This window comes from Gobius niger, assembly GCF_951799975.1.
Source record: "Gobius niger genome assembly, chromosome: 13".
NCBI classification, from domain to species: Eukaryota; Metazoa; Chordata; class Actinopteri; order Gobiiformes; family Gobiidae; genus Gobius; species Gobius niger.
The window spans coordinates 15,854,527-15,866,650 of record NC_136864.1 but is presented as its reverse complement, the minus strand read 5'-3'; the positions used below and the strand labels follow the sequence as shown (position 1 = coordinate 15,866,650).

Here is a 12,124-nt window from a genome sequence, read left to right as displayed (position 1 = left end):
AAGTTTGTCTGAATACAGAGCGATTCTCAAGAATCTTTTTCTTTTTTTTATATGATGTGCCGCTTCCATTGATAGTTGACTATACAGAGTTTAAAAAGAGCTCAGACCTGTTCATCACAACTGCCTGTAAAATCCTGCACTGTCACTCAAAAAGGTGTTAATTCGGGTCTGACGTGCTGTCATGCATGAGCTTAATATAGAAGCTGCAGTTCCGTGTCAGACCTGAGGTGGCAGTAGTGAGTATAAAATGACCAACTTGCATGTAGCCCCTTTAATGAAGATTGCTGTACACAAGAACACTATGCCAATTGTGAAACGTTTTCGATTAGGTGTTTAAACCCCATAAGAACTAAACTAAATCAAATGAATGCACAAAATGTTAACTATTTCAACACAAAAAAAACAAAGCAAATATGCAACTAAAACGTGCAGTATCTTCTAAACTGTGATGCAAGCAAATGCTGTACTGCAATCTCATACAACAAACCGAGCCCCTTTCCCGTAAATATCACACTAAAATACTAAAACTGTGCTCATGGATGCAATAGTTTCATTTTGTTATGTTACTGTATATTCAAAATTGCCTTCAGCCATTTCAAAATCATTCCTTCACTGAAGCGTAATTATGTAAAGAGTTTAAATCTACTTGGCCTCTGTTCAATGAACTTATAAATGAGGAATGTGCCATATGGCGTGTTAACAAGACCACGTCTTTCATTGCCATTATGTGTTTTATGTTAGAAAACAGCAGAAAAAAGGGAAATAAATCTGCAAAATATTCTTATCTCATTCAATTTAGCCTTGCGTCGCTATCATAGCCGGGTCTCATGAGTGTAGGAAATCCTGACTGCCCTTTTCTCACTCTAGTACTGTCCGTAAAGGGACTTGACTTAAGCTAAAATTGGCCCATAGTCAAGGGCATGTGTGCTGTATTTTATTGGGCACATGCTGTACCTCACTTTTACATACGTCTTTCCAATTATAAAAAGTGTATTTTCATCCAAAGTTTGCACTTTCCTCGTGTGACTTACAGACTATACACAGAATGCCCTTCCATGCACAGCCACATCTCTTCTTTATGAATAGATTGCAATACTCTGCCCCATCGCTTGGTGATTTTCAAACTGACTCGCCTTCTCACTTGAAAAGAACCTTGAGTAAAAGCCCCCCATTTTGTGATTCCCCCTTTTGGCATGAAATTGCATCTGTTTCTGGGTGCGGAGACTGGACTGAGGAAAAATATCATGCTTGGACCAGCAATCTTACTGTGGCAGCAACACCTTTTCTGAAACAGCTGAATAAGATGCTCATGAAAATGGGATTTAAATGCAATCCAGGCCGGCTCTGTTATTGCACAGATTAATGGTTCATCTTTAATAACACTGTCAGAACGTGTGGCTGTAGGATGTATGGGTGCTTCTGTTCTTTGATTAAAGACCTGTGACCATTACTGAGCTGGGTACATATGCGGCTAATTTCACAGCTTGTAATTACACACTAGTCCAACAGCACTGCTTATTATGGTAATAATATTATGACCTCTAAACGTGCAATCAGACTTAAACATTAACATTTTGTTCTTTACATTGGATGCCCTTAAAAGGTACCGTTGTCATACTACTGTATAATGTTATGGTACTTCTGAATACATTTAGGGACAGAAAAAATACCAAATCTTGATGTTTGGTGTAGAGATGCACCGATCCAGCTTTTTTTGCTACCAATACCGATACTGGGGTTAGAGTAACTGCTGATATCCGATATTTGCAGATGCCAAGAGATTTTCTTAAAAGTGGCTTTCTCTGAATGAAGCATTTAATTGACTTTTCTCTATTTTAAGATCAATGAAGTCATATTTTGTTGTCATGATGTTACAGATCATCCATCCATCCATTTTCTTCCACTTGTCCGTTGCCGGGTCGTGGGGGCAGCCGTTGGAGCTGCCCAAATCACATTGCACCAGCCCCTTATGGCTCCTCCTGCAGGTGGTGGGTCCGCAGGAGGAATGTTGCAGATCAATTATCAATTATATATATTGATAAACTCTTGGATAAACATTTAACAAGGATGACTTTTCTACACTAAATATCCTTGGGTATATGACAGGCTTTAGGTTACATTGATATAAACAACTCACATTAAGTGATCTGATCATTACAAATAGTATGTTAGTAAGTTATTTCTTAAACTAAAATACAAACATTTGGCTTCAGCTTTGGCCGATTAAATTTTTTTTGGCTACTCTAGGTATTTCTATCATAGTTTCTGACCCAGCCTTGATTCGTTTTCGTTGCCATTAGCATGCTCCCGCTAGCTTTAGCATGCTATTGCTAACTGCAGAATTTTGCGTGGCGATCAAAGATACATTTTCGGTTCAGTATCGGATATTTTTAGCAGATACCTGATATCATCTTTTTTCCAGTATCGGCTCTGATATCTGATGCCAGTATCGAATTGGTACATCCCCAGCCTGGTGGGTGCTGATATAAATATACAGAAATGTATTTCCAGTCCCAATATATAAAAAAGTTCATAGGTTTTTTCAAAATGTATGTATTCTCATCCGAGAAAGTTAGAATCCTTTGATTTATTGATCGAGCAATGTAACAAGCACTATTCCAATTATAATGAGAAAAGATGACCCTGTGTGCTTAAACCAAGGGGAATTATTTGTTGAAGTGAGTCCAATAAGGCTTGTTCTATTGTCCACGTTATTCAAGACACACATTTCCGTATTTGTACGTGCCTCTCTGTTCATATACAGTAAAATATCCAATCAACTTTTAAAGAAGACCTCATCTGTCTACGGTTATCGCAGCGTTTTAATATTCCATCATTGTGGGACATGATGCAGCGCAGTGACTCCACTGCACCACAGAGCGCTCCTCTCCGGCTCATTAAGACAAGTGTGTCCTGCCTTTAAAACAGTGCACCTACTTGTCTATTAGTGAAACTGGATTTGACTCCACCTGTAGAAGAGATTTTGTGGGAAGTGTTCTTACAAATTACTTGTTTCAATACTGTAGCGGAGAGATTAATGAGCTTCCCTCTGTGTCTGGATCGAGGAAGTCTAATGAAAGATGCACCAAACTGGTTTTAATTTGTGTTTTTGGTAACACAATTTGACAAATCAATATTTTTCTCTCAGAAAGCATGACCTTGCATGGCTCTTCTTCAGACACAGTGTTACTGGTTGTATGCAGCGTACCACTAACAATACTTGCCCATTTTATATATATATATATATATATATATATATATATATATATATATATATATATATATCCTTCCTCCCAAAAAATGTAAACAACTAACTTGAATAACCTTACACCAACCCCTTTCTGCCTAATATACAAGTGATGAAAAACACTAAAACACTGACTGCTATTGAGTTTGCACTACCCTCAGAACCAAAGTGTTCGATTCAAGCACTGATTAGTTTTTTCCCGCAGCCCAAAGGACACATCCAAATACATACTTATCCTTGGGTTAAACTCTCTGCACTTGCTTAGTAAAAACAGTATTGCCTTCAAAATTGAACATGCAGCACAGTGAAAGAAGTTATTCTGTGGAAGAGCGAACAGTGAAATGCTTTAAGGCCAATTGAAATTATATTTACACATAAAAGGACATTCAATTCAGACGGACGGTACGGGGAGAGGAACAAATTCCACATATGTTGAACCTTTTGTACTGTTTTGATAGATTTGTGGCAAACATTGACCCTGTGTGATTTAATATTGCCACAAAAAAAAAAGTTGCCACGGTTCACTTTTTGCATGTAAATGATAGAGCTGAGTTGCTGAGAGTCAATATAAAATAATGCTCTCCATTTTATTTAATTGAGTTTAAACTGTCACAAGTAAAGGGAACATAAGACTCCTAAAAGATCACGTACAGTGTAACAATAGCAGTTTGGGACTGAAAAAGCAGCAGATGACACAGGTGGTGCAGGAGCAGGAGAAGAGAGAGTACCCGGCTCCTATCAGATGACACAGGGACAATAACTATGGGACATTGTGTTTCTGAGCACGGCCGTGGGGTGCCTTTCAGAGACATGTACAAAAAGTGCTCTAATCTCTGCTTTAAACTGTACTTTGCCCCTGAAAATAAACGATTCTCTGTCAAAAATTGCTCTTTGCTTTTAAAATCAAAGAAAATGGCTCTTTTTGAGTCGCTTTTACACTTTTCTAATCTGGGTGAATTCTGTATTTTCAGCCACAACAAACCCTTGGCGCTTGTAAACAGAGCAAGTATCTACCCCAAAAAAACTGTGCCATAGACAAACGCACCTGTAAAGCATTTTCTGTAAAGGCATCACCATCTATTAGTACTAGATCACAATGTTTCTGGTTCTAGCTAATGTAAATGTATGCTTATGTAGTCTAGTTTAGAAACTTAAAGGAATAGGCCACCGTTTTTACATACTGATATATGCTCTTACCTCACTTTAGACGTGTTAATATATCCCCGTCTGGTCTTTGTCCGTGCGCTCTGCCAAGCAAACGGAGCACATACGCAGCCTCTCCCACATGTCACATAGCTCCAAAAAAGCTCACGATAGAAGCTACCAAGCTCTTCCACGTGTTCCCTATTTAAATAAAGTTACGTGAAGTGTTTTCATGCGAAGTGTATTTACACAGAAATATAACGTGTCGATTTTATAAGCAGATAAAAAGGGGGGACTATATTGTGAGGCGTAATGATACGAGGAGTTACGTTACATTTTTGTGTAAATATACTTCGCATGAAAACACTTCACGTAACTTTATTTAAATAGGGAACACGTGGAAGAGCTTGGTAGCTTCTATCGTGAGCTTTTTTGGAGCTATGTGACATGTGGGAGAGGCTGCGTATGTGCTCCGTTTGCCTGGCAGAGCGCACGTACAAAGACCAGACGGGGATATATTAACACGTCTAAAGTGAGGTAAGAGCATATATCAGTATGTAAAAACGGTGGCCTATTCCTTTAAATCACTAAAGCTTGTACGTATTATTAGAATTTAGCTTATGATGCGTTTAAAGGAACAGGCCACAGTTCTTCCATACTATGATATGTTCTTACCTGAGCTTAGACGAGTTAATACATACCTGTCTGGTCTGTGTGCGACTGTCCGTGGAAGAGCTTGGTCGCTTCTAACTTCACCCCGTTTGGAGCTATAGGAATATACTGGGAGAGGCCAAATGCTAGCAACATCTTTGGCCTTTTTGCGTGACTGAGGGCACGCACAAAGACCAGACTTCAAAATGATCCAAGGACAGAATGTAACAACAGTTAGTTTCAACATAAACCAACATCTCCTATTTTAACCCCTTAACCCCCACCTGAACCAACCACATTTTTCCAAATCTAAAAACTTCCTGATGCCTATAGGCCAATCATTTGAAAGCTAAGACCTGCATAACTGATCTAACTCGCGTTTTTTTATCGCACTTTAAGCGTTTTTGTCATGTTTTCGTCTCTTTTTTTATTGCCTTTTTGTTGTGTTTTTGTATTTTTTTTGGTAGTGTTTTTCTTGATTGGAAGGTCGTGGGTTCAAATCCCAGCTCCCACAAATGCACACTGTCATTGTGTCTTTGGGTGAATGAATGAGAGATTGAATGGGTGACTTGTTCCTCACTGTAAAGCGCTTTGGACCTGATAAAGGTAGAAAAGCGCTATAAAAGTTGAGTCCATTTACCATTTCTTGCTTTTTCTTCGCATTTTTCTCGTTGCTTTTTTTGTCCTGTTTTCATTGCATTGTCGCTCCTTTGTGGCTTTTATGTTGCGTTTCTATCCTCGCTTTCATCTCTATTTTGACCTAAATTTTTTCAAGAAGCTTTAAGATTTGAATAAAGCCGAACTGAAGAAATTGTGCTTGGTTCAGTTGGGGGTTAAGAGGTTAACCTGCATCGTGGAGGAAGCGTTACTGATACAATGCCACGCGGGACGATTGGACGGAGAGATGATCAGTTTTACTTACTTTCTTCTATCACATGCAATTGCAGAAATAATCTATGGCAGATCATATTGATAATGAATGGAAAAAAATACTCGTCATCAATACCTATACTAGTGCTGTCACGATAATTACTATTTCGACTTATCGTTCAATAAATAATAATAATCAATAAACAGATAAATTATATATTTTTGGGCTCGACATTTATCGTCTGTACATTTATTAGCATCTCCCCCATTGTTTTCTTTGTAAAGCTTTGATTTTGTTACTGTTACATTATATTTCATGTTTATTGCAGCTTATGTGGTATTTTTGGATGTGATGATGCAGTTTTAGAACAGGTTTACTGTCCGTTTTATGCCTGAGAGTTGATCGGTATCGGTAGAGTCAATAATATTGTTTATCGCGAAACTTTCCTCCCTCGATATATCGAATTTCAAATTTGTTATCCTGACAGGCCTACCTCCTAATGAGTGTTCTTAACTTTACAGGGAGATGGAAAATGCGATAGCTCTGTTTGGTCACCGTAAACTATTTGCATACCGAAGCCAGCAGCATAGATCATAGCCCCATGACGGCAGACACCCTACTTAATCATTCTATCTGGAGTCGTTCAGTCAATCTTGAATCCAATATTTACGTGACAGTCCTGTATTTACCGCGGCGCTTAGCGGAGGACGCGTGACTGATGCGGAGACGCCCCTCCGGTGCTAATGCTGTGTCGTTACATGATACATTTAACGGCAGGTGACAGAGGGAGGGCTAATCTTCTGCAATGCCTCCGTGACGCGAGGAGCGCTGGAGCCCTGCCAGTCCCCCCCATCTTGTTCTGAGCGGCGCGGGTTTTTCACCGACTCGATGTAAACACCTCGCCAGATGTGTATCCACGCTCTGGGAGGCTGCCTCACATTGAAAGTTTAACCTTGAGCATAAATATTGAAAGCTGATATGTTTAAACTAAGGAGGGATTCTTCTTCTTCCCTCGGTCCCCTGAGCCCAGGCGTCTTATAGTCAGTACATGCGTTCCAGATGGCTGCGTCACTTGTGTGGATATTTGATCTTTGTGGATTGCACTTGCTTGTATATGTCTGCCGGGCTGCATACAAATATCAGCTCTTTGCACTTGTTGCGTCAACCTCAGAGTCAAGCAGCTGCATCCCGAGGCGTTTTTACTTTTTCTCTGCTGTCAAAAAACATCTATTTATCTCATCAGCGCAAAGGCAGTTGCGTGTGCAAATATATCAGTCATGTGAATTATATTTGATAGTTGGACCAATATTATTTTCTACCCTGTGAACTACGTTTACTTCAATGGCAGAGCTATTTGTGCTTGGAGGAAACTTGACAAACAACGGGAATTAGGTTCACCCGGAGAGTTCGGAGCCAAGATGATATTTCAGCACTTTCCTCTTTGTATTTGACTTATTTTTGTACCTAAATGCTTATTTGATTGTTAATATTCAGAAAAGCAGAAGAAGAAAAAAAGAAAATGGGATTTGACTCATTGAGTAGCAATGTCTTTGGACATAAAATAACGTTTTTCTTTATTCTGTTGTGCTTTCCATTGTCAAGCTAAATTGATCGCCCTCTATGTAATTTACATCTGACGCACAAAAATCTGTAAAAAGTTTTGGCCATTGTTATTCTAATACTGCCTGTTAATGTTGTGATATCTGTGCAATAACAATATACAAAAAAATATAGCAAAAACCTTTGTACCACTGTTTGAATTGATCCATCATTGTCATAATGAGAAACATTTACATAAACATGTTTGGCCCCTGGCAATGTTTGAAGAAACCCTGTTGAGTAAACCTTTACATCCTTATCCGTTTAACCACAGCAATGATCTCCATCAGTGACATGTCATGGTTAATCTGATATAATTGAATTAATTACAGACTTGATGCTACATTGTGAGCTTCTATGAAACAGCACACACTTCTACCACATAATTACACCTTACATGTGTTGTAAATGTCACTCACACATCGAGCTGTCAATGCCACCTCTAATTGAACTTCTCAAGTGTGTGGAGAAATCTTTTATTCTGTAATTAAAACATGTCTCCTTGTTGTGTTTTTTTTTCCTTTTTTTTTTCCATGGGCCGTCTTCCAGCTGTCAAATGACTGTAATGTGCAGCTGCGAGCTCTGTTTTCCTTTTGTGCTTCAATCGTTTAAAGATTTGCACAAAACACCACTTATAAGTGATTACACTGACGATTCAGTCGTGTTAAAACATTTCCGAAAACTGGCAGCACCAAAGTGATAATTTTCTTTGCACATAACCTTTACTTGTACGCTCATTCCAACTGTAGTCATTAGTAGCTGCCCGTGTAAAGCGATTGCTGACCATGTTTGTGGAAGGCACGATACAAATAAAGTCCTTTCCTTCCTTTCACACAATTAAGAACAATTCAAAAGTCTGTGCAAATAATTTTTTCCAAAACTTTTTGGAATCTTTCCCTAATTGTAACAATAGGATAATCACACAGTAATTCCCAATTGGTTTGTTTGCATAATTGCATTTAGCGATTAAAAAACACAAATCGTATTCACAAAAACTACCGACCAACCAGCCATTATCTATGATAATTTTCTGCCAGATTCCAAGTAATCAACAATTACATGGCCAAAGTAACAGCCATTGTTCTTTTGTACTTTACACCTTGTTTTCAACATAATAGTATCCAACCACGAGGGGACACACGAGCAAGTGCATATCCTGTTGCAGTCCCAAGCTCTGATAAAGTTATGCCAGAAAGAGCATCTGGCACTCAAGTCTTGCTTACAAAATACAACAAAGACAGTTATATTTTTGTTATCGTAGCCCAAGGCATAAAAGTTTGATCAGTCAATTTTCATGCCTAGAGAAGCACAAACAGTCGTAAGTATAATAATAGATTTTTTCACTTAAATTCAGATAAAACATCACTCAGCAAACTCAGTAGGTTTATTATAACACCCAGATCTGTAATATCTGCACAGCCATTGGAAAAGGCTTTCTACTAAAGTGGCTTTCTTCTACTTTGTTTTTATTTAGATAAATGTGAATACAAAATGAAGAAGCATGTTCACTGTTTATCACATTTATTTTCCCTTACCTGCCAACATTTCTCGAATATTTCAGGTAAATTGGAGCTCGTCGAGGTGTAGAGGCATTTGAAGGCGTTTGGGAGGGGCGCTGGTGGTGGTGGTGGGGGGGGGCATTGAAAAGACAGACGGTCCAATGCAGAAGCAGGGGGGAATTGCAGACAGAGATGAAGAGAAATGGAGTGAGGAGAGGTGGAAGTGTGGGAATAGAAGGAGCAGGTTTAAATCACATATTTGTCACACTGCCGCTGGAAGGAGATTGCAAAAGGAGTGGGACAGAGCCAGTCTCTACGTAAAGCTCTCTCATTACCTTCAGATGCAGATGCTTTTGGATTCTGAGAAACAACTCACCAATTGTTCCCTTCCAACTCAATTCTTCTTTTCGCAATGCAGGGGTGTGGAAAAAAAGAAAAGAGAGTGAGAGCAGTAAATGTCAAAACACCCATACACATTTTTGTGTTGACAATATTCAAGCTATGAAAAACCTGTTACTCACTGTTCACATGTTTTTCCAGAATATCGCTTTATGGAGAGGCGTAGAAGGTTATTAAATGTGCTTAAAATGAAAAAAAAAAATGCAACCCTAACCCTTTTTTGCAATGGTTTACTCAAACTCAAAAGCCCAGAAGGAGAAAAAAGAAACCTCGGGGAGAATCACAGAAGGAGAGATCCACTCCCATGGACGGACAGGCTGTAGAGACCCAGGGCCGATTGGAGTCCCTCAGCAGACGGGCCAAGATCGCAGAACGTTTAGTTTGCAGACCTCAATTCATACATACAAGATCTTCTCCTTTAAGAGTCAAATGTGTTTTGTTTTAAGATGAAGAATTGGTACTTTTTATTGTCCTTTTGATTTATAGTAATACTTAGGCTTTATATATAGCACTTTATTGGACACTCAAAGCTTTACACTGTACATTGCATTATTCATTCACTCCATACTCCATTCCCACAGGATCTCTAATCTTAACATCAGAATAACTAACAGGAAAAATAATTCATTAGTAGATATCTTTTCACACCTCTATAAAACGCCATCATTGAAACTCGTAATATTTGCTTACCGTTTTTCCTGAAGTTCTTGCCAATACACCTCCCCCACTTCCTCTGCTCTCCCTCTCTCAGTCAGTACATCAGCCTCTCCCCCTCTTGCGCTCCCTCTCGTCTCATCCCGTACTCTCTTTCTCTCTCTCTCTTCCCACAGGCACGTCTATAATCCAGGTGACAGCGACAGATGCTGATGACCCGACTTATGGGAACAGTGCCAAGCTGGTGTACACTCTGGTGCAGGGCCAGCAGTACTTCTCCGTGGATCCTCAGACAGGTAAAGTGTGTGTGTGTGTGTGTGAGAGAGAGAGAGATGGCAGCGATTACAACTGGCACGGCTTTAAAGATGTGCAGATGTCCTCATGCAAATATGCACACTGTGATTGAACGCAAACACGGTCGAGATCTTCAGGAGCAAACATGCATGCAGTAAAAATTGAAGCCTCCACAAGTCAGTAAGATTACTAATAAAGCAGCTTTACCTGATGTGCATGATCAGTGGTTCTCAGACTATTTGACCTTCTTGGTGCCACCAGGCCAAGATCAAGCTCAATTCAGGACAAAAACTTTTAAAAAGGATCTCAAAAAATAGCGAAATTAGACAAAAATATTTCTTAACCCGATGTAAACCATGAACCAGAAAACAAGAAAAAGCAAATAACTTAAACACATTAAAGCAGTACTAAGTGACCTTAATAAATCCTTTTCGTAGTCCCTATGGGGGTAATACAGGTGTTAATGGAATGATTGGGGGGTTTCATCTTCCCTGGTGTTTCTGGCCAGAATCAACTCTCCTTGCTCTGAAAAGAGGAGGTGCAATACACGGTAAGAGAATCACGAAGAAGAAGCTAACAGGCTAACGGGCATAGCTATCTGCGGGCTAGCGGCACTTAAACAAGTTTAAGGGAAAGTACAGCCAAGTCTGAGTAAAAAAATTATCTCTCCCTTTGTCTTTTCTATCAGCGTAGTATTTACTCTTATGGACAAATAATGAGTAAAAATCCTCCTCATGCCCCTAGAGGCACACTGCAGGTGTCATAGCATGTTGTGTTTTTTTACTCATTAATTGTCTGTGAGAGTAAATACTACACTGACAAACAAGACAAAGGGAGAGAGGGATATTGTACATTGTGCCACAACCCAATTACACAATGGAGATTTTTTTTTGTCACTCAAACTTGGCTGCAAATACTGCTAAAGTGGAACTAGCCCACATTTAGCTTTGCCCGTTAGCCTGTTAGCCTCTTTTTCATGATTCCATTAGTGTGTATTGGGGCCACCGGCTCGGAGGTGGTCCTAGGAGCATGGTTTTCTGGCCAGAGACACCAGGGGGAAATGAAAGACCCCCCAATCATCCCATTAACATTTGTACTACCTACACAGGGACTACAAAAAGGATTTATATAGGTAAACAAGTTACTTAGTACTGCTTTAGAGAGTAAAGTCATAAAGTTATAGAAGTAATAAACAACAAACAAATCTGCTATACGAAAAATATAGCCCTTTTTCTCATTGAAAGATAACCTTGTGACTTTTTTCACCCTCACAAAAGAAACAAAACAACGACAGCAAAACATTAGTTGACCTTTTTTAAATCATGATTTTAAAATAGTTTCTTCCATCCAGTGCTTATAAAAGCAGATCCTGCTTCTCAGCTACTGGAAAAGATATCTTTATGATGCACCTGCCTCGAGAGATATTGTGCAGTACAAGTGTGAGTGGCAGGGTTATCACACACCTCTCCACACATTTATAAATAGAAGACTTCTATTGACACATACTGGTCACTGGAGCATTACAGTAGATGGTAGAAGGAGTCTTATATTAGTTGCTGATGTAAAAAGGTTAAATGCTGTTGCCCTGAGTGCAGGGGCATAGTGTACATTTTGAAGGCTGGAGCAAGAGTCGAGATGCCCAAAATATGTCTAAGAGAATTTTTGAATACTACAATCTTCACTACCCTGTCCAACTGGGAAAGTGTAAGATTCTGTTCATCCCAAAGAATTTTAGTCATTGATATAAGATCCAGACAGAGATGTGGC

General features: G+C 39.3%; 1 protein-coding gene across 3 annotated transcripts in view; it reads left to right on the top strand.

Annotated features, from left to right (window-relative positions):
• cdh24b (cadherin 24, type 2b) overlaps positions 1-12,124 on the top strand; it is a 206,492-nt gene that overhangs the window by 85,414 nt on the left and 108,954 nt on the right. For all 3 annotated transcript variants that reach the window (XR_013793491.1, XM_079568830.1, XM_079568829.1), the window contains exon 4: positions 10,240-10,359. Coding sequence is in view for 2 of the 3 variants with exons in the window: in XM_079568830.1 (XP_079424956.1) it covers positions 10,240-10,359 (120 nt within the window). In the remaining variant the exon portion in view is untranslated. The remainder of the gene's footprint in view (positions 1-10,239; positions 10,360-12,124) is intronic.